This window comes from Rana temporaria, chromosome 8 (genome assembly GCF_905171775.1).
Source record: "Rana temporaria chromosome 8, aRanTem1.1, whole genome shotgun sequence".
Taxonomy (NCBI): Eukaryota; Metazoa; Chordata; class Amphibia; order Anura; family Ranidae; genus Rana; species Rana temporaria.
Window position 1 is genome coordinate 32,117,543 of NC_053496.1, and position 27,521 is coordinate 32,145,063.

Genomic DNA, 27,521 nt, shown 5'->3' on the forward strand with positions numbered 1-27,521 from the left:
AGTAAATAATATAGAAAGATACTGCAGGGGTGTCTTCAGGGCTGGTGCAAGGATTGTTGACACCCTAGGTGAAACCCAATTTTGCTGCCACCCCCCATTGGCTCCACCCCTGACTCCACCCCTTTTGCCTGCCCATGTATACCCCACTTTTTTTATGAAGCGCCCATCAAATGCAACCTCACCAGCGCCCATTAAATGCAGCCTCACCAATGCCCATTAAATGCAGCCTCACCAGTGCCCATCAATGCCGCCTCACCAGTGCCCATCAATGCAGCCTACCAGCGCCCATCAATTAATGTTTGCTTGCTTCCATTCATTCGGGAGTCAGGACACAGACACAGTCTTCCGCCGCCACTGTGGCCCTGACACTATGTGCGAACGGAGCAGTGGCTGCCTGCTGATGCTGAGACTTGCTTTCTGCAGAGAGAAGAGAGTAGGAACACCAGTGGCCGTGCACCCTAGGCAGTAGCGCGCCCTAGGCGGCTGCCTAATTTGCCTAGTGGTAGCACCGGCCCTGGGTGTCTGTAACCCAAACTCAGGCTGTATGCATAATTCCTAAAAAGGCAGAGAAGCAATTACAGGAGCAGGGGAGAGGAATGGAGGAGAGGATCCTGTCATTCTTCCATTTCTCCCCCCCATTCAGAATGTTGTTTTATGTGAAAAAAAAGCAGGGACATTTATGAATGCAGGACAGAACATGAAGGGATGGGTGATCAGGACTTTTTCAATGTATTGCAGTGTTAGATGACTTGTCATCACTGGAGAGAGGATTTATAGACTAAGAAAACAATAGAACATGGGATACACTTCGTGATAGGTAAGCAATGTTAGGATATAATAAAGCTTACTGCTAAAAATTCCTCATATGACGGACTCTGGTAACCGATAAACCCATCGGGGTGCAGGATACTTTCTCTATAATACTTCAAGCTTCGCATATGGCTACAGCTGGCAATATCTGCAAACACTGAGGAAGACAGGGAAACAATCAAGGTTTAGGGTTTGCTTCACATCCAGAAGTCATCCACAAGTCATCCAGAAGTAAAAAAAACAAAAAAAACAACTGACATTTTCAAAATGGATAGATAAAAATATTAGGATCACTTCTTTGCCACATCCGTAAATTGACATTTTGATCAAGGAAAAAACACTGGGCCTGATCCTCAAAAGGGATACGCCGTCGTATCCCTGTTTCTATCTATGGAACTGATCCACAGAATCAGTTTCCATAGTTAGGCAGAAGATCCGACATGTGTAAGGGACTTACACTGCTGGATCTTAGGATGCAGTACCGCATCCGCAGCTGGGGGCATTTCTCGTCGAAATGCCGCTTCGGGTATGCAAATTAGCACTTACGGAGGTCCACAAAGCTTTTACGCTTCGTTTTTTCTCCGTAAGTATTAGTTTGCCGTCGCAATATTAGGGCTGCTTTTACAAGGCCTAAACTGTTTAGACCTTGTAAAAGTAGACCCTTCTATCCCGCGTCGCTGTCTTTTTTTTTTTTTTTTCGCCGCTACTCGTATTTTTTTTTTTACGCCCGTCGCGATTCTCAAAACCCGGCATAACGTAAAACCACGCAAAGCACGTCTGGAAAATGACGTCGGGAGCATGCGCAGTATGTCCGGCGCGGGAGCGCGCCTAATTTAAATGGGACTCACCCCATTAAATTAGGAACGCCTCGCGCCGGCCGGATTTAAGTTACAGCGCAGAAAATTTCTAGGTAAGTGCTTTGTGGATCGGGCACTTAGGTAGAAATTTTCCGGCGATGTAACTTAAATACGAATATTTAAGTTTCCCCCCGTTGGCTGTGGATCAGGCCCACTGGGTCTGACTTTAAAGGCAGATTGGACCACAACAACAACCACTTCCAAACTATTGTTCATGTTACATGATTTCATGTAAGTGGGCCCCTATGTGTCAATGCGTTTCACTGATCGGCTTCCTCAGGACACACAGGGTAAATATAAGAGAAAACAGGCCTCATTGGGTAAATGAGAAGATAAATCAAATTACATGATATCTTTTGTTATACATGAAAAAGATATACTGTATATATTGGAAATATCTCATACATAGTGTACCCAATTGCATTTATATTCAACTTACCTGAATATAAATATGCATGCATACCCAGTGATTTTTTTCTTGTTCAAAACTTTCAAAGTGTGGAGATGGTGATCTAAAGAAGATGCCTATCGTGGCATGTTATATATGAAACTCAATCTGATGTCTCATTTTGTAAAACGCTGTGCAAACTGTTGCCGCTATATAAATCATGCATCATAATAATAATAATAATAATAATAATAATGTATACAAGAGTTACTGCTAATTGATACATGAACAAGAACTTTGTAAGAAATGTAAAAAAAAAAAGAGCTTTGGGGTTAAACAAGATTATAAAAACTTTTTTGGTACTGTTCAAAAATATTCACCCCCCACGCCAGTTTAATAAGTCATACAATTCGTGCTGTCATTGTTCCCATTAGGGAGATTCTCTTTTTGTCCTGTTGGTGCTCCAACAGTCGGGGGGGATTTGGGGGTGGTAAACAAACCTGAGACATCTACCCCCCCATCGCTCCAGCCCTCCACCCCACACCAACCTCTCCCCCGGTCGCAGGCTCACTTTCTCGCCGATCAATCGCCACTTACCCCACCCAGGTCGCGGCTGTGGCTTCTCCCTCCGTGTCCCAGCGGTCGCTGCCTTCCCTCCTGGCCAATGGGGTCTTGGAACTCCCAGCCAATCGGGTCTCAGGACCCACTTCCTGATTAGCCAGGAGGAGAAAATGGAAGACATTAGCGAATATTAATTCACTAATGTCATACAAGTGGGTGGGCTCAGGGCGCAGTGCTATGCTGCCTGAGCCCACCCTTTTATGAAGCTAATTAGAGCCTCAAGCTCTAATCATGAGCTTAAAAAAGAAAAAAAACATTTAAAGCCATGTGTTTGGCGCCCTGCATGTAGATTAGGGGCCGGGTGCATGTATTAGGGGGCGGTGCCCCTGCGCCTCATATGGACGGGCCACCACTGTGGGAAACATAACATTTTTGAGTTCCCACCATAGAAAGGGGTGAGGGGAAATCTTCCAATGGACATATCTGTTATATTAAAAATGCTCCAACATGGGACTTTCCCTCGTTTTGTAAAGATTTCCCTAATTCGTACTGCACAAAGAAGCACAGTCAGACAACTTTCATTAGCATTATGTTAACTACTCTAAAGGTAGTGTACTACTATTGTATAGCTCATTTGTGGCCCCTTGGTGATGGCAGGGACCACATATGAGGCCCCTTTTATCAAGAAAATAGACACCACTGATCTATGTGGGGAAAGGAACCGAATACAGGGGAGAAAAATATCCATTAATGAAAAAACATATGCCTCTAGTTTTGTTGCTTGTGTGATGAATGTTGCTCAATGTACACAGATTGCTCAGTACCTTCCCTCGCATCATCAAGGTCCCCCTTCAGAATAACATCTTCTTTTCCACATCCCGGCATGTGTTTTCCTCCGTTTGGATAGAAATCCAGGTGACCAACCGTATGGCTGATGCCATACCCACCAAATCCTAAAATGAGGACATTTATATTATAATATTACATGACATAAAATTATATATTCTTCAGGACACCACTGGGCCCAGGGAAAAGCTCTCTGTACCAAATCTCTATCAGTACAGGCAGTCCCCGAATTACAAACATCCGACTTACATAAGACTCATACTAACAAATGGAGGGAGACAACAGGAAGTGAGAGGAAATCTACCCCTAGGAAGGGAAAACTACTCCTGTAAGTGTTATCATAGGGAAAAAGGTGTCGCCACTGAAGCTTTTTCGCCAATCCTTGTTTCCACGACAACCCAAAATGTTCTAAATCCAGTTATCACAGGGACAGAAAGTGAGGTGAAATCTTCTGAACAGGGGCACAGACAGCTAAACAAACCTTACAGGGGTGTTAACCCTTCCCTATGCTATCTAAAAAACTTGGCTGGCCACTTAAAAAATGTACCTGTTCCAACTTTTTTAAATCAGAAAGATGTTTATTGAATCATAGACAAAAAGAACAAAGGGCCAGATTCTCAAAAGAGATACGACGGCGTATCTCCAGATACGCCGTCGTATCTCTGAGTCGCGCCGTCGTATCTATGCGCCTGATTCTTAGAATCAGTTACGCATAGATTTCCATTAGATCCGACAGGCGTAAGTCTCTTACGCCGTCGGATCGTAACTGCATATTTACGCTGGCCGCTAGGGGCGTGTACGCTGATTTACGCGGCGAAATATGTAAATCAGCTAGATACGCGAATTCACGCACGTACGCCCGGCCGACGCAGTACAGTTACTCTGTTTACGTTAGGCTTTTCCTGGCGTAAAGTTACCCCTGCTATATGGTGGCGTAAGTGCGGCATACCAATGTTAAGTATGGCCGTCGTTCCCGCGACGAAATTTTAAAATTTTACGTTGTTTGCGTGGCTAATGTACTAATCAAGACAAAACTTCAATAAATGTAAATATTGCTTATATCTAAATGAAAGATTTGTCCTTTGACCTGCACATAATGGCACATATAAAACCTTTCCTAATTAGTTCATGTTAAAGTAAAACTAAAGGCAAAACTTTTTTTAACTTTTGGATAGTTTATTGCTGTCTGTGCCCCCGTTAAGGAGATTCACCCTCTCTATTTGTCCTGTTTACCATTATCATTGAAAGTGAAAGTAAGAGAAAATTCCCAAATTTTGGGTTGTGGGTGGCACTTCAGGCCCATGTTGGACTGCAGGTGTACCATGGTGTCTTGGGTGTCCCTCCTCGGCAGCAGTACAGTGGGAGTGGGGACCCGCTGCGCATGCTGGGAGGGGATATTTAAGGACAGACGCTGTTTTACGGGGGTCCTTCGCCTCGTGGCCCTCCTGGTGCGAGGTGGGTGTGCATGATTTCAGTCTCGGGACCACGTTGGTCTGAGGCTGTGTTCCTGTCAAGCAGGCCCAGTTATCCTGGCTGGGGTCTATGAGTTGGAGGTGATCCTGTGCTCTCTGTCCTGCGGGAGGAAGCCCCTCAATGAAGGAAGCCAGGGGAGGACCTGTCCCAGAAAGGACCAAGCAGAAGACTGGCAGAGGCCTGGTGAATTATTGAAGGATGTGCCGTAACCTACAACACCTTACAGTCCGCCGGATTGGCTTAAAGGCTCTTTGGCTGTAAGGCAGAAAGTTCGGGACTTTAAATCCTGTGGCAGAGGATTCCTGACTATTCATTCTGTGCTCTCAGATGGTCTGTGGCAGAGACTGTTTCCTATACTGTCGGTGCATCACTTCGGCTGCTAGGCCATGTAAGAGGGGTCTATCCGGGTGAGCAATACACACTCAGGACTTAGTGGCGAAGATTGAAACTGTGACTATTATTGTGCATTCTGTGCCGTGTACCTGAACCTTCCCCCTCTCTCTATACTCTCTACTTCCTTCACAAGTTTATGCAGTGAAAATAAAGCCTACAGTTAAAGGTTTTCTTGTGTGGACATTCCAATTACTATAGACTTCTCCCTAGACAACAAACTTAGAGGTAACGTGCAAATCGAAAATCTAAACCAGGAGCTCCTACGGGGGTAGTGCTACACGTATAGTTTAACTCTTTTCTTTTACTGTTCACATATAGTCCTCCTTTTTTTACATATTAATACAAGTGGTACATGGCTTATGAAGGAGAAAATAGTGAAGGGTCAAGATGTTCCAACCTGTTTAGTCACTGTTTCCCCCTAGGACCCTCAATATTGGGGAGGTGGGGGGCAGGGGGCTGTTGCATTGGGTGCTAGAGGTCAGAAGCTACGACTTCCTTAGATTTCCCCTGATATTGTCTATTTGCCCCATATTGAGACTGTATGTCCATTAAAGTATGCTGTAAGCAAGCATTTGGAATCTTGCACAGTAGAGTGGGGATTAGCCACAGAGGGATCACTTAGAGGCAGTTGGCCAGCTTGAACACATATTTCAATATACACAAACCAAAAATCAGTGGAAAAGTTTGCTAGTAATATGTAAGGGTGTATAGCAGTGTGCAGAGGGTTCATTTAGAATTCACAATGGAAACTGTTCCCAGACTGTGTGCACATTCATAGAATTTTTTACTACACAACCTAATACATTCCATCACCACAGTGACCTTTACACACTGGCAACATCTACAATATAGGGGAAATAAAACCAAGGACTCACCCAGGTTGGCAGCAGTGGACGAGCTATCAGTGTGGATGACATCAACAAAGAGTGCATCTGATGGATCCAGTCTGACCTCAACCGGGGTGTCCTGGAAATAGGGCTGAGCCAGGTCCAATCCTGAATCAGAAATCACCAGAATGGGTCAGTACCAATGTTCCTCTAATGATGGCACTTTACAGTTGTGCTCATAAGTTTACATACCCTGGCAGAATTTATGATTTCTTGGCCATTTTTCAGAGAATATGAATGATAACACATAATGAATCATAATCACAGGGGTATCATTTATCAATCTATGGTAGCTAGGATCATCTTGACAAGCAGTCATATGACTAGATCATTTATTTCATAGAAAACCAATGTGCAGCCACACATTTCAAGGAATGTTGACTCCTTCTTCAGGGCTTGGGCAAAGTCTTGTAGTTGGGTGTAGCCTGCGCATAAATTAAAGACTGTAGTGAAGATATGGGAAGTTGGGTGAGCAGTGTCCTGTGTCTGCGGTATTGGCTATACATTGGTTCCCTCAAAAATGAAAATTGTCAAACAAATTACATAGTTGTACAACTGTTTGTACCAGTTGCTCCTCGCCACACTACCATTGGTTGACCTCTGGGTCTGCCAGCTGCCTGGCTTTCAGCAATCAGTGTTGTGTTTAGAAGGCATGAGCACTATGTGTGGCCGATCCTGGAGAACCCACCAGTGATTCTGGAAATTCCCGGCCTCCTCTTCCCGGCCTCCCCAGCGGCGTGAGCCCCCAGACTATGTCCAATCAGATGGGTATTAGATGGAAAATAGTCAAACTTGTCCTAGATGAGAAACAAAACTAAAAGTAAGGTTGATTAGAGAATGTAAAGCTTTCTCTCTCTATGTCTTACCCTCCATTTTCTTACCCCCACTCTTCTTTATTCCAACTTTACCCCCGCACCCCCTTTATCTCCTTTTTCTATCTACTTACTCCAACCCTCCATTCTATCCTCTCCCTCTCTATCTCTCTCTCTCTCTCTCTCTCTTTCACTCTCACTTCCTTTCTCCTTTAACTTCCATTTACATTCACGTCTGTAACTGTTTAAAGGATAAGCTGCAGAACAAATTTAAGCCGGGTACACAAAATGAGAAGGTGTGTACACATCATCTGTCTAGTCTCATATTGAAACCTCAGGCCCTGTACACACGATCAGTCCATCCGATGAGAACGGTCCGAAGGACCGTTGTCATCGGTTAACTGATGAAGCTGACTGATGGTCTGATGTGCCCACACACCATCAGTTAAAAAACTGATCGAGTCCAACGTGGTGACGTAAAACACAATGACGTGTAGAGAAAAATTAAGTTGAATTCTTCCAAGCATGTGTCGACTTGATTCTGAGCATGCGCCGGTTTTTAACCGATGCTTTTGCGTTCTAAAATTTTTGACCGAAGGAGAACTGACCGATGGGGCCCACACACGATCGGTTTGGACCGATGAAAAGGTCCGTCAGTCTGTTTTCATCGGTTTGGACCGACCGTGTATACACGGCCTCATAGGTTACTATAGATTACTAGAGTACAACTTATCGTGATGATTTAATGTATTGTATTGTGTTGTAATGTATTCTTTTGTTTCCGAGCATGCACTGTCTTGGTCACTCGATTCTTTTTACTTTACTATACTGATTAAATGGAAATCGTTTGTTCTGTTATCTTACGGAAAAAAAATGTTGTGCTTGTACTTTTGAATATTTTCCCCTGAACTGTTGTGATCAGCTCTTAAAAGTTGTGCACTAATTATCAGATTATAGAATGATCATTCCAAAAATATTTTTTTCATCCGATTTTCTCATCGTGTATACTAGGCTTTAGCTACAATCTGATTGTTGCCCAGAGGAGGGGGACAAACCACACCAATGCACCAACAACTAGAAATACAGCGCTTTTTGGGACTTTGACAACTCACATTTATTACTCCGCAATGCACAAATGTGAACTATCTGTGCATTCTGGGGAGCACTGCTTTAAAAAAAAGTGTGCGGGTTGTTTTTGTATTTGCACATTAATGCAATGCATAGGGATTTAGTTATAAAAAAAAATGGTTAGATATACTCACTAAGCCTGCATGAATTCTGACCATATTTTGCCTAATATACTGATGTACTATGATTGTCAGCTCCATCTAGTGACCATAATGTGGTATTTTTCTTTTAAATAGCTAAATTAGGGAAAATACTGCATTCTAACCACTAGATGGAGCTGACCGTAATAGGTAATCACTAGGGTTGTCCCGATACCACTTTTTTAGGACCGAGTACATGTACCGATACTTTTTTTCATGTACTCGCCGATACCGAATACCGATACTTTTTTTTTTTTAAATGCAGCCATGTTCCTAAATGCAGCCATGTTCCTAAATGCAGCCATGTCCCTAGTGACTGTTGATAATCAGCCTTCTGCTCTGCCCCTCTAGCACTAACTGCAGCATGGGGCTGGAGAGGCATGGGTGCAGCCGGCTTCAGCTCTTAGTTGTGTTCTGGGATCTGGAGCCATTTGCCAATCAGGAAGCTGGGTAGATCCCAACATGGTTGGGATTCTTCCAGAACCTGAAACAGCTCCAACAGCAGCCTACAGTGGAGCTCAGCCAGCTGTTCTAAAAAAAGATCCAACAGTTCAGAGCAGGATCTAGAAAGATCCTGACCTCTCACACAGAAGCACAGTGAGGGTAAGGAGCCTCCATAAAGCATTGAGAGCCGGTATAAACAACGTGCACCCCTCCTCCATGTACACAACATATCTCCATGATATGGAGCACACTGTAGGCCGCTCCGCCTCCCCCCGTGATATGGTGCACACCGCCCCCCAGTAGTGCAGGCTGCCCTCACCTCTACTATCCTCCAGTGGTTCCTCCGCCTCCCGCTTTATTCTCTTCGCCAAGCTCATCTTTCTCTACACACCGGTACTGCGTACTGAGCCTCGCTATAGCTAGAACCCCGCCCCTTCCGGGATACAGCTACTAAGTAAGTAACCAATCACCAGGAAGACTGGTGACCGCAATCAATCACCGCCAGGTGCGTGTGCCGCCTCGTAGCCAATTAACGAGTGCGGTATGGGACACTAGAGCGAATCAGAAGGCGGACACTTGGAGACGCGGGGGGAGTGGTAGCATGGAGGAGGAAGCGGAGCTGTGTGCCGCTCGCGGGGGGGGGAAGTATCGGGGGAAGCATCGGGAGCATTTGCGCGAGTACAAGTACTCGCGCAAATGCTCAGTATCGGTCCCGATACCGATACTAGTATCGGTATCGGGACAACCCTATTAATCACTGTATAAAGCACAATACAGTTAGAATTTGTGAGGGATCGGTGAATGCTTGTGACATTTGTGCAGCAATTTTTGTAAATAGACCCCATATTGTGAATGGGGACTCATGGAAAAATTCTACTTTTGTAAAAAAAAAGAAATGTAACATATATAAACAATTAAACAAACTGTCTTTTAACTTAATGTTATTATAGATGACCTTTAAACTTCAATCTACAGATAATGTGATTTTCTGAAACTTTTAAAACATTTTGGTTAACGCTTTCTTGCATCAGTGTTCATATCAAAAGATGTTAAATCCTATTGTATGGGGCCTTGGTCCTTCAGCACATCACCAGAACGGCAGCAACTGAAATTTCGCCCTGCTGGCAATGCTTAAAGGGGTTGTAAAGGATTTTTTTTGTTACCTAAATAGCTTCCTTTACCTTAGTGTAGTCCTCCTTCACTTACCTCATCCTTCGATTTTGCTTTTAAAAGTCCTTATTTCTTCTGAGAAATCCTCACTTCCTGTTCTTCTGTCTGTAACTCACCACCGTAATGCGAGGCTTTCTTCCTGGTGTGGAGAAAGCCTCTTGAGGGGGGGAGGGAGCGAGCAGGAGTGTCAGGCCCACTAACACACAGCTCCTTTCTCTATCTGCAAAGTAGAGAGTGTCCTGACTTGCCTGCTCGCCACCTCCCCCCTCAAGAGGCTTTCTCCACACCAGGAAGAAAGCCTCGCATTACGGTGTTGAGTTACAGAAAACTTGAAACTTTGTGAACCAGAAGAAAGAAAATATATTGGAGAAAATTATGAAATTATTTTTTGCAAGGCTGAATACTCTGTACTCTGGCCTTTACAACATTTTGGAACATTAGTCCAAAAATATTTTTTAAAGACAACATTTTTCCACGTGTTGCTTAAAATGGAAGAAATTTAATTTTTTTTCTTATACCTGGAGAACATTGATGAAATAGGCCACCTCTGCCCCGACAACTCGGATATTATTAGCAGCCTGAGTGTAGAATGTCCGGGATCCGGCACCCCAATCCACACAGATACAATTCACATCTTCCACTTGTAGCATCGTCTGGAGGAAATATCAAATATAAAAATGTATCCCTCATTCCATAGAAAGGTGAGGGTTCGAACATTGTGCAACTGTGGTTAGTGGGTTTTGTAGTGCAGCTGGAACTCACTGGGTTCAAACACTGCAGATAATGATAAACCAGACTAATTTAGATATCAATAGGTGGGAATGCCAGGTGAATGCGTGGAGAATGTAATGTTCAAGCTGTTCTTACATACAATGAATGTCACAGTAAAGACCTTAAAGCCCCATTCCAGGCTCAGTATGACCCCCGTCCCTTCCTCTCACCCCCCTTACCAATCCAGGAGGAAGCATCAACGGGACCAATGGAAATTGATACCATCTTCGGAATCACCCCCATTAACATCAATCAATGTTCTTAACCTATCACGGCGGGTTATGAGTGATGGAGAGGTGTCTTTACTATAAAAAGGAATTTCTGTCCTACTAAACGGTTTGATATGTTTAGTACAATTTTGTACGTTAATAAATTTGTTCGATCTCTTACTTTAAGGAAACATTATTTTGGTGAAAACACAGAGGAAAGTCAATATTTTGCTGAAGAATCGGTGGCGGGTGAGTCTCCTCTCTTTCCTCATTTATTTTCTGAAACGTGTGCATTACATGATTTGATAGATTTAGCTTTTGAATCTGATCCTTGCCCTGTTGAACACAGCAGTGGGCCAGTTGGTTTACCGTTAAAAAAAGTTAGATTTTTACCCACACACCATCGTTTTAGAAAAATGATGAACAAAGCGCGGTGACGTACAACACGTACGATGGCACTCTAAAGGCGAAGTTCTATTCGCCTTTGGGCTGCTTTTAGCTGATTCCTTGGTAGTAAAAGATGATTTGCGCTTTTTTGTCTGTTACAGCGTGATGAATGTGCTTACTCCATTATGAACGGTAGTTTTACCAGAACGAGCGCTCCCGTCTCATAACTTGCTTCTGAGCATGTGCGTTTTTTTTTACGTCGTTTTAGCCTACACACGATCATTTTTTACAACCCGAAAAACAACATTTTTTAAAACGACGTTAAAAAATGCAGCATGTTTGAATTTTTTTTTTTGTGAAGCCCACACACGATCATTTTAAATGACGTTTTTAAAAACATTGGGCCAAATTCTCAAAGATCCTGCCTAACTTATCTTTTCCCATTTAAGTTACACTGCCTTAAAATTTCTACCTAAGTGCCTGATCCACAAAGCACTTACCTAGAAATTTCAGGCCGTGTAACTTAAATTCTCCCGGCGCAAGGCGGTCCTCTTCTCCAGGGGGCGATTACAATTTAAATGAGGCGCGCTCCCACGCCGGACGTACTGCGCATGCCCGTGACGTCATTTTTCCCGACGTGCATCACGTGTTTTTACGATACGCCGAGTTTTGAGGATCGCGCCGGGTTAAAAAATTGCGACGGGTTAAAAAAAAGATACGGCGAAAAAAAAAAAATCTAATTTAAAAAAAAATCGCGGCGATCGAAAAAAAGGTCTGTTTTTACAAGGTGTAAACAGTTTACACCTTGTAAAAGCAGCCCTAATTTTACGTATGCAAACGTAAACTTACGCAGAAAAAACAAAGCTGAAAAGCTTTGTGGATCTCCGTAAGTCCTCATTTGCATACGCAAAGCGGCATTTCAACACGAAATGCCCCCAGCGGCGGATGCGGTACTGCATCCTAAGATCTGACAGTGTAAGTGTCTTACAGATGTCGGATCTTCTGCCTATCTTTGGAAAACTGCTTCTGAGGATCAGTTCCAAAGATAGGCACAGGGATACGCAGGCTGAACAGCAGTTCCGCCTGCGTATCCCTTTTGAGGATTTGGCCCATTGTTTTTTTTCCATGCCAAAAAATAAAAAAAAAATAGCCTTTGAATTTTCAATATAATCGGTTCAAACAAAAAAATACAAGGAACTCCTAACCTTTGGCTTTCCAAGGGTAACTAAAACACTTGGGTCACCCAGGAAAAAAACAACCTTTTCAATACTTCATTATTATTGTTAACAAGCTAATATTGCTTATGCTAAATGGTTTGAACTTTGATATCTAACTTTTCTTTCTTTTATTGCTTTTAATCATGACAATAAAAAAAAAAACGTCACTACCAACTTGATGACACAACATTTTGCGATCACTTGTTGAGCTCTACTCTAAATAAGGACACATTTGTAAGACATAACCTTAGCTATCTATGTCTTAAGGGTCAAGTACAATGTAATTCCTCCACATATTTAATGCTGGGTAATATGATTTGATTGTAAGGCCCCATGCACACGAGAAGCAAATGCAAACACATGTAAACTCAAGTTTTCAAAGGCAAAAAACGTTGTTTAAATTGCCCGTTTTTGCCGCGAATTTCATTACGTTTTGCCGCGTTTAGCTGCGTTTTACCGCGTTTGCGGCTATCAGCGTTCATAACAAAGACATTGTAGACCCTCCCAAAGCTTTGAAACGCAAAAACGTTTGCGTCTGAACCCAAAATTTTGTGTCTGAAAAAACGAGCCTAAACCCAACTGCTTTAAAACGTGAATGTGTGCATGGACACATAGGATAACATTAAATGTGTTCAGGGGCAGTTGAAAAAAATGCCCAAATGCCTCTGAATTCGAGTTTACCAGCGTCTCGTGTGCATGGGGCCTAAATGGCTGCACAAGTGCTCCTTGAAACTATACATGAAAGACAAATGGTATTGAACACCCCAACCTCTGTTCCGAGTTGGTTGTTCTATTTTGACATAGAATTTGAGAACCAGTTGTCCTCTGTACAAAACGTGCACCTTACTATTCTTAAAAAAGCAGGACAAGGTGGATAATTCTGATATTGTAACCTTAGAAACACGCTATAATTCATTCCCCATGTGGGATAGAAGGGCTAAATGCTGGGATATTTATCCTACCCATTGCCCCTTACACATTCTATATGGAACAGTCCTTCCTGTTCCATATAGGATGCACCTACCTTACACATGTCTGAGAGCCACATCTTCTCCCCATCATCCAAATATCCATGGATTATAAATCGTGATTTCCGACTGGTCTTGAAATGGGACTTGGAAATGGTTTGTGGTTCCCCAGCGCTGATCTCCTGTGATTTAATATAATAAATGGGATATTGTGAACTTTAAAGAAAAGTGGGATGGGGTAACACAAGCATGAAGGTGTAGTAGTATTTATGTGTGAGGTTGGGGATAGATAAAAAGAACACTCAGAGGCGTTGCTAGGGGGGTGCGGGGGGTGCGGTCCGCACCGGGTGACACCGACTAGAGGGGTGACACCATCCCCTTTTTTTTTGTTTTTTTTAGCTGACATGCCAAGCCTGCCCTGTGCAATCCCAGCCTGCCCTGTACCACCCCAGCCTGCTCTGTGCCACCCCAGCCTGCCCTGTACCACCCCAGCCTGCCCTGTACCACCCCAGCCTGCCCTGTACCACCCCAGCCTGCCCTGTATCACCCAGCCTGCCCTGTACCACCCCAGCCTGCCCTGTACCACCCCAGCCTGCCCTGTACCACCCCAAACAGCCCTATACCACCCCAGTCTGCCCTGTACCCCCCAAACAGCCCTGTACCACCCCAGCCTGCCCTGTACCACCCAGCCTGCCCTGTGCCACCACAGCCTGCCGTGTACCACTCCAGCCTGCCCTGTACCACCCCAAACTTTCCCATGCCACCCCAACTTGCCCTGTGCCACCCTAACTTACCCTGTACCACCCCAATTTGCCCTATGCCACCATAACTTGCCATATACCACCCCAACCTGCCCAATGCCACCCTGACTTGCCCTGTACCAGCCCAACCTTTCCCATGCCATCCCAACTTGCCCTATGCCATCCTAACTTGCACTATACCACCTCAACCTGCCCTGTACCACCCTAACTTGCCCTATACCACCCCAACCTGCCCTATGCAACCCTAACTTGCCCTATACCACCCCAAACTACCCTATATCACCTCAACATGCCCTATACCACCTTAACCTGTCCTATACCACCCCACTACACCAACCTGCCACTATACCACTCTATACTACCCTAACCTGCCACTATACTGCCCTATACTATCATTTACAGGGGCTGGTTTTGGGTGTGCCCCGTGCCCGTGCACTGCCTGCTTGGTGCTGGGCAGCCTAGACAGAGGGGGGGGGGTGACACCATGTTTTACTGCACTGGGTGACACCAACCCTAGTGACGCCACTGAGAACACTGAGGGGTCAGATAAGTGATATCTTCACAGAGGAAACTTACCTGATAGTTGTTGGGGTTGTCTCTGGTGTAGAGCAGGAATCGAGTATTAATCTCCTCTGGTGACCAAGGTAAGCGATGAATCAATCTCTGTGGAGTACCTGACCAAGGAGGGTCATCTGAGAAACAGCCAAGATTCTGGTAACACACCTCCCCTAGGAAGAGGAGACAAAAACAACCCAGGATCATTAAAGTGTATTTAAAGGCAAAACTTTGATGCCCTGTACACACGATCGGTTCATCTGATGAAAACGGACCGATGGATTTTTCCATCAGATATCCGATGAAGCTGACTTTCATCAGTCTTGCCTACACACCATCAGTTAAAAATCCGTTCGTGTCAGAACGCGGTGACGTAAAACACTACGACGTGCTGAGAAAAATGAAGTTCGATGCTTCCGAGCATGAGTCGACTTGATTCTGAGCATGCATGGATTTTTAACCGATGGACTTGCCCACAGACGATCATTTTTTTCCTATCGGTTTTTTAACCATCAGATAATTTTAAAACAGGTTCTAAGTTTTTTCACCGATGGGAAAAAAACGATGGGGCCCACACACGATCGGTTCGTCCGATGGACCGTTTTCATCAGACGAACCGATCGTGTGTACAGGGTATTAGTTTTGGATGGAAGTATTAGAACCCCTGTTAGGTTTTTATAACTTATAAAAAATGTAATGGGAGGGCATGACTAAAGAACTAATCTCGTGTACACATGGTCGGAATTTCCGACAACAAATGTTCGATGTGACTTTGTTGTCAGAAAATCCGACCGTGTGTATGCTCCTTTGGATATTTACTGTCGGAATTTCCGACAACAAATGTTTGAGAGCGGGTTCTCAATTTTTCTAACAACAAAAGTTCTTGTCGGAAATTCTGATGGTCCATAGCCAATTCCGATGCATAGAAATCCTACGCATGCTCGGAATCAATTGGACGCATGCTCGGAATCATTGAACTTCATTCTTGGCTCGTCGTAGTGTTGTACGTGACCGTGTTCTCGACGTTTGGAATTTCCGACAACATTTGCGTGACCTTGTGTATGCAAGACAAGTTTAAGCAAACAATCCATCGGAAAAAAAATCCACGGTTTTGATGTCGGAATTTCTGATCGTGTGTACAAAAACTTTTAATGCTGATTTTATGTTTAATCAAGTATTATTAGAGCAATGCATACAATATCTGCCTACAAAACAGAGACAGATCTTGCTTAGGCAAAGTTGATCAAATACTGACAGCTCTGGATTATGACAATCAGAGAATAATACAGATTAGAAGGTAGTATTACCATAGGTGTACGCAGCCTATTGCATTAGGTTGTTCACCCCAAAGCTCAAACACACATGCCTTACTCTGCAGCCCCAGCTGCATGGGGCAGTGAATGAACAGGATAGTGCTCCGTGCTGAGCTGCTTCCTGTTCATTCACAAACTGAAGAACAGTAAACACAATTTACTATGCTTCAGTTGTGAATGAATACAGTGAATGAGTGTGTTCACTGTATTTAGCAAAGGAAGGGGCCTTTAAATGACAAATGTACTAGCCCCTTCCTCCATTCTCCATTCTGAAACATCCCCCACAGCAGCCAGGGGGAGAGGAGGAAAGCCAGCAGCACTGTGGGGGGCGCAACATGGGGGGAAGCTCAAGCAATAGAGGCGATCGGCACCACACGCAGTGATTAGGGTGTGCCCAGGCACACCTGGCACACCCCCTGCGCACACCTATGAGTATTACGCATTATCAATAGAGCATATATATAAGGTGCTTTATAACCAATAAACAGTGTCATGAACAATATCAACCAAGGACAGGGTACTTGAAAAATTAGGGGCCTACCAGCCCAACCCGCATAACGTAAGAAACAAACACAAGTGGGCACCTCCATCTACAGTATATCACAAAAGTGAGTACACCCCTCACATTTTTGTAAATATTTTATTATATATTTTCATGAGACAACAATGAAAAAATAACACTTTGCTACAATGTAAAGTAGTGAGTGTACAGCTTGTATAACAGTGTAAATTTGCTGTCCCCTCAAAATAACTCAACACACAGCCAGTAATGTCTAAACCGCGTGCAGGAGTGTCAGGACGCCCACTAACACACAGCTCCTTTCTCTATCTGCAAAGTAGAGAGTGCCCTGACTTGCCTGCTCGCCCCCTCCCCCCTCAAGAGGCTTTCTCCACACCAGGGAGAAAGCCTCACATTACGGTGTGTAGTTACAGACAGAAGAACAGGAAGTGAGGATTTCTCAGAAGAAAGAAGGACATTTAAAAGCAAAATGGAAGGATGAGGTAAGTGAAGGAGGACTGCACTAAGGTAAAGGAAGCTATTTAGGGAAACATTTTTTTAACCTTTACAACCCCTTTAAGCCCCCGAAGGAGGGGGAGATCTTTGATCTCCCAAAACACATTGCATGCTTTTTCTTGTTATGAACCAATACTAACATTACATTTTTTGGGGCTTTGGTCCGACTCTGTTTGTGTTGACAGAGGCCTCTTCTGAATTGTTGTGTCCTGTATGAATCTGATTGACTTTCTCCTATCCTATGCTCCATTCAGAAAAAGCCTTGCTTTCTTTTCACAAAATGCAAGGTGTTCTGTGATTGGAACACAGGGGAGATTATGACATTGCATAGCACACACTTTGAGAACATGATTTGGATTTCAGCAGGCAAACTTAGGGGGGTTCTTTACGAAAGCCAAATCCACTTTGCACTACAAGTGCAAACTACAAGTGCAAAGTGTGCTGAAAGTGCACTTGGAAGTGCAGTCGCTGTAAATCTGAGGGGTAGATCTGAAATGAGGGGAAGCTCTGCTGGTTTTATTATCCAATCATGTGCCAGCTAAAATGCTGCTTTTTATTTTCCTTGCATGTTCCCCTCTTATCTACAGCGACTGCACTTCCAAGTGCACTTTTAGTGCACTTTCAAGTGCAGTTTGCACTTGTAGTTTGCACTTGTAGTTTGCACTTGTAGTGCCAAGTGGATTTGCCTTTCGTAAATTACCCCCAATGTGACATTTGCGCATATCATTTAATAGATCAGCTTATCTTGTCGCGGAACACAATCCAAATGTATTTCATTGTTGATAACTATTTAGAAATATGGTATATAATTAAACAAGTCCACCTACCTTTTAGAAAGGACACTAGGGACATAACAGGCAGAAAATTGCCCCACATCTGAAACGAGAAGTTACATTGCCAGGTTCAGTCAGTGATTTCACATTTGTCATCATTTAAATAAAAACATTAGACACAGATATAAACAAAAAACATTTGGGCAAGTGTTTGAACCTCCATAAAATAATAATAATGATAAAGAATAATCATAATAATAGAAACATATAGCTAGATTCACATACATGGCCGCAACTTTAAGGCGGCGTAGCTTAAGGCATTTAAGCTACGCCGCCGTAAGTTAGCGAGGCAAGTACATGATTCACAATGTATTTGCCTGCTAAGTTACGGCGGCGTAGCCTAAAGCGGGGCTTGACCTGACATTTTTGATGTTTTTTTTTAACTGTGCATGCGCCATGCGCCTACATTTCCCAGTGTGCATTGCGGCTACGTCCGCCGCACGGGCCTATTGATTTCGACGTGGACGTAAACAACGTAAATCCCTATTCATGGATGACTTACGCAAACTACGTAAAATTTTAGAATTTCGACGCGGGAACGGCGGCCATACTTAACATTACTATTCCATCTATTTGATGGAATAACTTTAGGCGGCCTATCTCTTACGTAAACGGCGTAAATGTACTGCGGCGGCCGGGGCGTACGTTCGTGAATAGGCGTATCTACTGATATGCATATTCTACGCCGACCGCAATGGAAGCGCCACCTAGCGGCCAGCAGAAACATTGCAACCTAAGATAGGACGGCGCAAGCCGTCGTATCTTAGATATGTTTAAGCATATCTCTGTTTGGGTATACACTTAAACATAGGTCGGCGCAGATTCACTGTGGGCGCTATGTGTTAAATTATAGTTGCCTGAGCAGTAGTTTGGCTCAGAATAGTTATTCTAAATTGTTGGAAAGGCAACAGGCTGGATGTATTGGGTATCTCTCTCTCAGAAGTGGCTCGGGGGCGTGGTCAACCAGCTGTGCATTCTGGGGAGGGGTACTTAAGGCACAGATGCTGTTTAGCTGGGTTCGTCTTTCGATCCTGACCTGAGGGCCCTCCTGGCCTCAGGGATGTTGAGCTGTTTCGTAGCCTCAGGGCCAGCTGGCCCGAGGCATAGCAACTGAGAGTAGGCCCAGGAGTTTCTGGGGCCTACTGATCCAGGGATGGTCCTTCGCTACCTTATCTATGGAAGGAAGCTGAACCAGTGGGATTCAATTGATGGACGTACCCTGGCAGATCTACCTCACTGTGCAGCCGGTCCGGCTGAAAGATTCTTGGCACCGTAAAGTTGTGTAACTTTTTTTGGAACTATATCGAGTGTGCAGTCGGTTGTATGATCTTGTGGCAGAAGATCGTTGCACGGCCTGACGACACTTATCAAGTCTGTGGCAGAGACTTTGACGAGCTTCGCAACCAGCTGCTAGGCCAGTGAGAGTAGGCCTATCTGGTGGTTGCTGAAATCCAATGTGGAGCTGAGTTAATCCTCTGGATCTAAGTGGTACCTGTGATCCGCAAAGCAAAAGTCTTTTCCTGTCCCTCTACCCCTCTGTTGGAGAACTTTGCTTAATAAAACCCTTGAAAGAAACTTTGTGTTTGGTGCGTACATTCTTATGGACAACTCTTCAGGGACAACCACTGAAACGAGCGTATGGAACAGTAAAGTAACGGCAGGCCCAAAGCTAAATCAGCAGCTCTTTCGGGGGTAGTGCTACACATACATCACAGGACACAGAGTCTCATTTACTTAATGTGTTATGTAGTCACCACAGGTCATTGGACACTGGCAAACCCAATTAAAATTGAGTTTCTCCCCTATATACCTGTCGCTTACCTCAAGGTAAGAGATTCTTCTAATAAAGCCCACATAGGGTTTCTGTTTGGGAAAGCTAAGTTAGCACCAAAGCCTGAACACACGATTCCCAGGCTTGAACTTTGTGGAACTGTGCTAGCTGTAGAAATAGCAGATTTCTCTTCTTTGTTTTTCATTTTTCTCCTTTTGCTATTTCTCTTATTTGGTATTGTAACGGCTACCCAAGTAGTGTGAGGGTCTCAGCCATTGGAGACGTCCTTTTCCCTGGCAAGCTGCGATATGCAGGTACCGCCGGTATATCCCATCGAACGCCCTTCCAAGAAACGAGACGGGCTACGTTTGCAGAGTCAAGCAGGACTGACCTTTAATGCCACATTTTTCTTCCTTATATCTGGTTACAAACTGTACAGAAACAAATGACGCTCCCCCCCAACCCAGGGAGGACTTCAATACACACACTTTTAAACAATGACACTCCCTTGAGCCAATCAGCCGCTAGACGTTTTGGCTCCTAAACTTAGCTCGATCAGACAATAGAATTCAATTAACCTTTAAAACAATTATCACTCACACATAATCCCCATCAGCATACACCTCACAGGAGGCTGTTACCTACACAAAGAGAGTTCTCATTAGCTATGCAAAGGGAACATTAGCATTCAGCAGTGAAAGAGACCATTGTCCAATTAACCCTTTGAGCTCAGAATACAATGTGGTACATCCAATTGTGACAAGCCATGCAGTTCCTTGTAGTCCTCCCTGCATGAAGATTATCGATGTCCCGGCAGCATGCATATGTCCGTTACACTACTCCCCTTTTGTGGAACACTCCAGCAGACCCGGATTGATCCTTTTCGGATCAACTTGGGGATGTCCGGTCTGCTGTTAGGGTAAAAGTTCAGTTTGCCTGGACAGTCCGTCGGCCTTCCCATTGGCTTACCAGGTCGGTAGCTGATGGTGACGGTGAATAATAGAATTCAATTCTGGAACAGTCACTTGCTTTGCTCTCTCAATGGCTCCCAAAACCTGTTGCTGATGCTCTTGGGACAGATACGGCACCACCTGGATGCAAATCCCATTTAATCTTTTGACAATTTCCACCTGTTTGTGCATTTCAATGTTCAAGCCACGGGACATCTCATAATACATGACGTAGTGTCGTTGCATCTCTGATTTCTCACTGGCCAACTTGTCACATTCCCATTTTAGACTGTGATATTGTGCCGGATCTACAGTACATGTCGGGGAAGGTAGTCTTACCCGGTTCTCAGCAGCAAGCGGGTTGATTCCAGCAACGCGGGTGGTCACGGCACAAGCAGCAGCAGGTGTAGGTAAATAAGCCGAAGTCAGAGGGCCAATGTCGTTGCCCAGCACCACCTCGGCAGGTAGGTTGTCCATGATACCAACTGTGGTCTTTCCTGACCCGGCTCCCCAGTCTAAGTGCACCCATGCGGTGGGTACGCGAAATACAGAACCCCCTGCGACCTGGACGGCAACTGTGCGAGTGGACACGTTCTCTGGCTTTACCAGATGTTTTTGAATCAGAGTGATAGTAGTCCCGGAATCTCTTAGGCCTTGTGCTACTTGTCCATTCACCCGTACCTCCTGACGGTGATGCTGACGGTTATCCGGAGAGGCCGCTTGTATTGGGTCTGCCTCATACCAAATTCCCAGACATTCCTCAGGGCCCCCCTCGGTCTCCAGGCAGTGGGCCGCAGAGGGACGTGATGGAGTGACCTCTGTGTTGGGTGTTGTGCGTCTCCAATTGTTATTTGTAGCTCTCAAAGGGCAATAACGAGCAATATGTCCCGTGTCGCTGCAGTGATGGAACGTCACCCTAGGCGAATCCCGGGGGTAGTTGCTAGGCCCCTGAGGACGTGGTGGGACTGGAGCCCGAAACTCTGGGCGTGGGGTGACGGTTGGAGTACGCGGTTCTACCTTCTGAGCAAGCCGCATAGTACCCTGGCTTACTTTCCTTTTCTCCGCGTACTCATCTGCTAGCCGAGCCGCCTCGTTTAAGTTAGCGGGACGGCGATCTCGTACCCAGTCTTGTATGTCTGCGGCCAGGTCTTGGAAGAAATGTTCCATTAGGAACAGCTGCAATACTTCCTCCCCGGTGTTGGCCTTGCACCCTTGGACCCAAAGGGATGCCACCCTTTGTAACTGGTTGGCCCATTCCATGTGGGAGTCCACAGCCATCTTCTTAGACTCCCGGAAGCGCCGGCGGTAGGCTTCTGGAGTTACGGCGTATCGGGTTAGCAGCGCCTTTTTAACTTGCTGGTATTGTAAAATATCCTCTGGAGCAAGAGCCCGAAAGGCTTCATTGGCTTTGCCCGACAATTTCCCCGACAAAATAGTGACCCATTGGTCTGGTGGTACCTGGTGTAGTGAGCACTGCCTCTCAAAATCCGCCAAATATCCATCAATTTCCTCCTCACTTTCTACAAAAGCTTTAAATACAGTGAACGGTATTTTCTTTCCTGTAGCAGCAGGTGGGGGGGGGGTAGGAACTGCAGGTGTAATGGGCTGTCTCGCTCTTACCAGTTCCAGTTCTTGTCCCCTCTTCGTTTGTATCTCCTCCCTTGCTTCCCGGAACAGCTGGTTTATTAGTTCCACGGACGTTTCTGGATACAAGGATAATCTCCGCTGTACAATCCCAGTAATTACATCTTCTTTGCTGACAGGTGCAAGGGGCCAGTTCCTTCCATGGATCCATCCATTTCGTCCAGCCCCAGCAGTTCAGCTATCAGCTCCCTCCGTGGTCTGTTGCTGGCGCTCCTACTACGACTCTCCAATAGATCTTTTAGTGTGGATCTTTTCAGCCTGGCGTACTGCGACTCCATTCAGCACTTGCTTTTTGGATAAAAGGATCATCCCACCGCTGCCAACCAATGTAACGGCTACCCAAGTAGTGTGAGGGTCTCAGCCGCTGGAGACGTCCTTTTCCCTGGCAAGCTGCGATATGCAGGTACCGCCGGTATATCCCATTGAACGCCCTTCCAAGAAACGAGACGGGCTACGTTTGCAGACTCAAGCAGGACTGACCTTTAATGCCACATTTTTCTTCCTTATATCTGGTTACAAACTGTACAGAAACAAATGACACTCCCCCCCCCACCCAGGGGGGACTTCAATACACACACTTTTAAACAATGACACTCCCTTGAGCCAATCAGCCGCTAGACATTTTGGCTCCTAAACTTAGCTCGATCAGACAATAGAATTCAATTAACCTTTAAAACAATTATCACTCACACATAATCCCCATCAGCATACACCTCACAGGAGGCTGTTACCTACACAAAGAGAGTTCTCATTAGCTATGCAAAGGGAACATTAGCATTCAGCAGTGAAAGAGACCATTGTCCAATTAACCCTTTGAGCTCAGAATACAATGTGGTACATCCAATTGTGACAAGCCATGCAGTTCCTTGTAGTCCTCCCTGCATGAAGATTATCGATGTCCCGGCAGCATGCATATGTCCGTTACAGGTATTTATGTCATTTGTATCTGTCGATTGCTGGACTAAGAAAATCAAATAAAAATTATAAAAGAAAAAAAAGAAATAGCAGATTTCATACGGCGTGAGCTAGACATTCAGATAGATGACATCACATTCTACACAGACAGCAAAGTTGTTCTGGGCTACATATACAACCAGACTAAAAGTTTCTACGTCTATGTCAGCAACCGTGTAGAGAGAATCCGGAAATCATCTAAACCTGAACAATGGCATTATGTTCCATCTGAAATTAACCCTGATGATAATGCCACCAGGCCAGTGTCTGCAAGTGTCTTTGCAAATTTTCCTTGGATAACAGGTCCTGAATTCCTGCTGGATTTTCCAGAGGAAACCACAGCTGATGTCTTAAGTCTTTTAGAACCTGACAAAGATCCAGAGATTCGTCCTGAAGTCAAGACCGTTGCCACTGATCTGAAACCTAACCTCCAAGTTGGAGACCTCGTTCTGCTTAAGCACTGTTTGTTATTTGCAGTTGCATCATTACCGTTCTGATGTATATAGTGACATTTACAATGCCAGATGGGGAGTGTGCTGCTCCAGTGGTCATAGAGCTTTTTATATATATAATACTGTTTCTCTTAAATGAGTTGTAAAATTCTATGCATTAAGGTGAAACTACTTCCGAGCGTACCGCCCCCCCGGCCCCCCGTTATACTTACTTGACCCCTCGAAAGTCCCGTGCTCGGCCACAACATCCTCTTCGCCACTCAGCCTGGCCGCTGAATGGCTAGAGCGGATGGATTGAAAGCAGCGCAGCCATTGGCTGGCGCTGCTGTCAATCACATCCAATGACGCGGCGCGCCAAGGGGCGGGGCCGAGTGATACAGTGAGCGGCTATGAGAGTGCGCCCGCATTAAAGAAAACCCAGGGAGGGGGAGCAGGACACTAGAGAGAGGAGCAAAATACCTCTTCTATTAACCACATCCCTACCGCGCCATTGTGAAAGGACGGCGGCAGGAACACCTCCTCGATCCGGGTGGACGTCATATGACGTCCTGCGTTCCCGGCAATCTAGGGCACACGCGCGCGCCCGCGGTGACGCTCGTGACCCGGCGCGGGTGCCCGGCGGCCACGATTGCCGCCGGGTGCCCGCGATTGTCGGTAATCACGGCAGGAGTGTGGATCTGTGTGTGTAAACACACAGATCCACCTCCTGTCAGCGGTGAGGAGACCAATGTGTGTTCCCAGTACAGAGGAACACACATCGGTCTCCTCCTCTTGAGAGTCCCCTCCCCCTACAGTTATAACACATCTTAGGGAACATATTAACCCCTTCCTCGCCCCCTAGTGGTTAACCCCTTCCCTGCCAGTCACATTTACACAGTAATCAATGCATATTTATAGCATTAATCGCTGTATAAATGTGAATGGTCCCAAAAACGTGTCAAAAGTGTCCGATGTGTTCGCCGCAATGTCACGGTGACAGTAAAAAATACTAGTAAACAAATTAATAAAATAAAAATGCCATAAATCTATCACCTATTTTGTAGACGCTATAACTTTTGCGCAAACCAATCAATATATGATTATTGCGATTTTTTTTTACCAAAAATATGTAGAAGAAAACGTATCGGCCTAAACTGAGGGAAAAAAAATGTTTTTTTTAAAAAAATTGTGATATTTATTAAATAAAAAAGTAAAAAATATTGTGTTTTTTTTTTTTAAATTGTCGCTCTTCTTTTGTTTATAGCGCAAAAAATAAAAACCGCAGAGATGATCAAATACCACCAAAAGAAAGCTCTATTTGTGGGAACAAAATGATAAAAAAAAATTTGGGTACAGTGTAGCACGACCGCGCAATTGTCATTCAAAGTGCGACAGTGCTGAAAGCTGAAAATTGGCTTGGGCAGGAAGTGCCCGGTATGGAAGTGGTTAACCACTTAAGCCCCGGACCATATTGCTGCCTAAAGACCCAAGGGGTTTTTACAGTTCGGGACTGCGTCGCTTTAACAGACAATTGCGCAGTCGTGCGACGTGGCTCCCAAACAAAATTGGCGTCCTTTTTTCCCCACAAATAGAGCTTTCTTTTGGTGGTATTTGATCACCTCTACGGTTTTAATTTTTTGCGCTATAAACAAAAATAGAGCGACAATTTTGAAAAAAATTCAATATTTTTTACTTTTTGCTGTAATAAATATCCCCCAAAAACATATATACATTTTTTTTCCTCAGTTTAGGCCGATACGTATTCTTCTACCTATTTTTGGTAAAAAAAAATGCAATAATCGTTTATCGGTTGGTTTGCGCAAAATTTAGAGCGTTTACAAAATAGGGGATAGTTTTTTTGCATTTTTATTTTTTTTATTTTTTTTTACTACTAATGGCGGCGATCAGCGTTTTTTTTTCGTGACTGCGACATTATGGCGGACACTTCGGACAATTTTGACACATTTTTGGGACCATTGTCATTTTCACAGCAAAAAATGCATTTAAATTGCATTCTTTATTGTGAAAATGACAGTTGCAGTTTGGGAGTTAAACACAGGGGGCACTGTAACATTTAGGGATCACTGTGTGTGTGTTTACTAGTGTAGGGGGGTGTGGCTGTAGGATTGACAACATCGATCGAGTCTCCCCTATAAAAGGGATCACTCGATCGATGCGCCGCCACAGTGAAGAACGGGGAAGCCGTGTTTACACACGGCTCTCCCCGTTCTTCAGCTCCGGGGAGCGATCGCGACGGAGTGGCTAAAAACAAATAGCCGCGCCGTCGTCCCGGATCGCTCCCCGAGCGGACCCGACCTCCGCATGTACCGGGGGGGTCCCGATCGGACGCCCCACCCACGTCTAGCAGAGGACGTACAGGTACGTACATGTGCCTGTCCGTGCCATTCTGCTGACGTATATGTACATGAGGATGTCGGGCACCAGAGAAAAGAGAGAAAGAAGTATAATAACTCTTCTATTACAGGGGGTAGAACCGAGGGGTAGATGGAGTCATAGGACAATGCAGAGGGGAGCAAAGTACCTATTCTATTACAGGGAATGGAGGCATGGGCGTCCGCTGAAATTTTTTCAGAGGGGGGCGCTTCGGCAGCGGCGATACACAGTCGCATTTTACCCTTTCTTCGACTGCTAGCGGTGGTTAAAAGCGCCCCCCCCCCCCACGTTAAAATGTAAAAACACCCCACTGTGCCCCCTGCATCTTTCAATATCCCTTTGTCACTACTGTGTACCCCCTCTCCACAACTGCACCTCTGGACCCCTTTACATTACACAGCACCCCACAGTTCTGGACCCCTTTACATTACACAGCACCCTGTATCACTGGCCCCCTTTAAATCACACAAGGTCCAGCCCCCCCCCCATACTTCGGCTTGTGTGATAGGCGGAACACTAAAAGACTATAAGACGAGCCAAACTAGAAGGGCGGGACCTTGCACACAGACCCAGCGCCATGACATACGATACGAGCGCCAGAGGGGAGCGCTGCAGTCACCACTTAAAGCGGCCCCAGGGCCAGTTTGGCCCTGCTCCTGGCTCTCACTGGCGATTCCAGGGGGGGGGGGGGCAAATGACCCCCCTTGCCCTATGGAGCGGACGCCCATGAATGGAGGGGTGGTAGAAGACAGGGGACAAGGAAGAGGAGAGCATAACATCTCTTCTATTACAGAAAACAGAGGGAAAGTAAGAGGCACAGAATACTGGATGGGGATGCATAAAACCTCTTCTATTGCAGGCAATGGAGGGTAGGTATGAGACACACTGGACAATGGAGAGGGGGGTATAATACCTTATCTATTAGAGTAAACCGGGGGGCAGGAGGAGACACAGGACACTGAAGAGAGAAGTATAATACCTCTTGTACTAAAAGGAATGTAGGGGAGGTAGGAGACACAGAAGACTGGGGAGCGGGATTATAATACTTCTTCTATTACAGGGACCTCTCATCTTAAATATTTTTTAGCTTGACAAGGTTGCCTGAAATTCCCAAGTCCCGATGTAAACCTACTTCAGCTCTGAGCGACAGACAGAACTCTTCCTCTTCCTCCGCAGAGATCCCAGGAATACTGAAGGCCGCTGTTGTTGTGAACTTCGTCCCTCTGAGTGTCACTCCTCCCTGACAATCTTATCATTATCATTCTCTTGTCATCGTTGTGATTTTAATGACACATTTACTATAACTGCTACTGAGCTCCTTCCAGGAAAAATAATATATAAAATAATAAGTCTCAATCCAGTAAAATCAATGGGCCAGATACACAAAGAGCCGGCGTAACGTAAAAATTCCCATTTAAGTTACACTGCCTTAAAATTTC

General features: G+C 45.0%; 1 protein-coding gene across 1 annotated transcript in view; it reads right to left on the bottom strand.

Moving 5' to 3' along the window:
• LOC120946802 (pancreatic lipase-related protein 2-like) overlaps nt 1-27,296 on the bottom strand; it is a 39,603-nt gene extending 12,307 nt beyond the window's left edge. Inside the window, exons 1-9 of the mRNA XM_040361509.1 lie at nt 27,215-27,296; nt 17,933-17,981; nt 14,799-14,950; nt 13,518-13,643; nt 10,428-10,562; nt 6,904-7,012; nt 6,204-6,323; nt 3,441-3,569; nt 849-967 (exon numbers count right to left, since the gene is read on the bottom strand). Coding sequence (XP_040217443.1) covers nt 849-967; nt 3,441-3,569; nt 6,204-6,323; nt 6,904-7,012; nt 10,428-10,562; nt 13,518-13,643; nt 14,799-14,950; nt 17,933-17,981 — 939 coding nt within the window. The 5' untranslated portion in view covers nt 27,215-27,296. The remainder of the gene's footprint in view (nt 1-848; nt 968-3,440; nt 3,570-6,203; nt 6,324-6,903; nt 7,013-10,427; nt 10,563-13,517; nt 13,644-14,798; nt 14,951-17,932; nt 17,982-27,214) is intronic.
• Between the last annotated feature and the right edge of the window lie 225 nt (nt 27,297-27,521).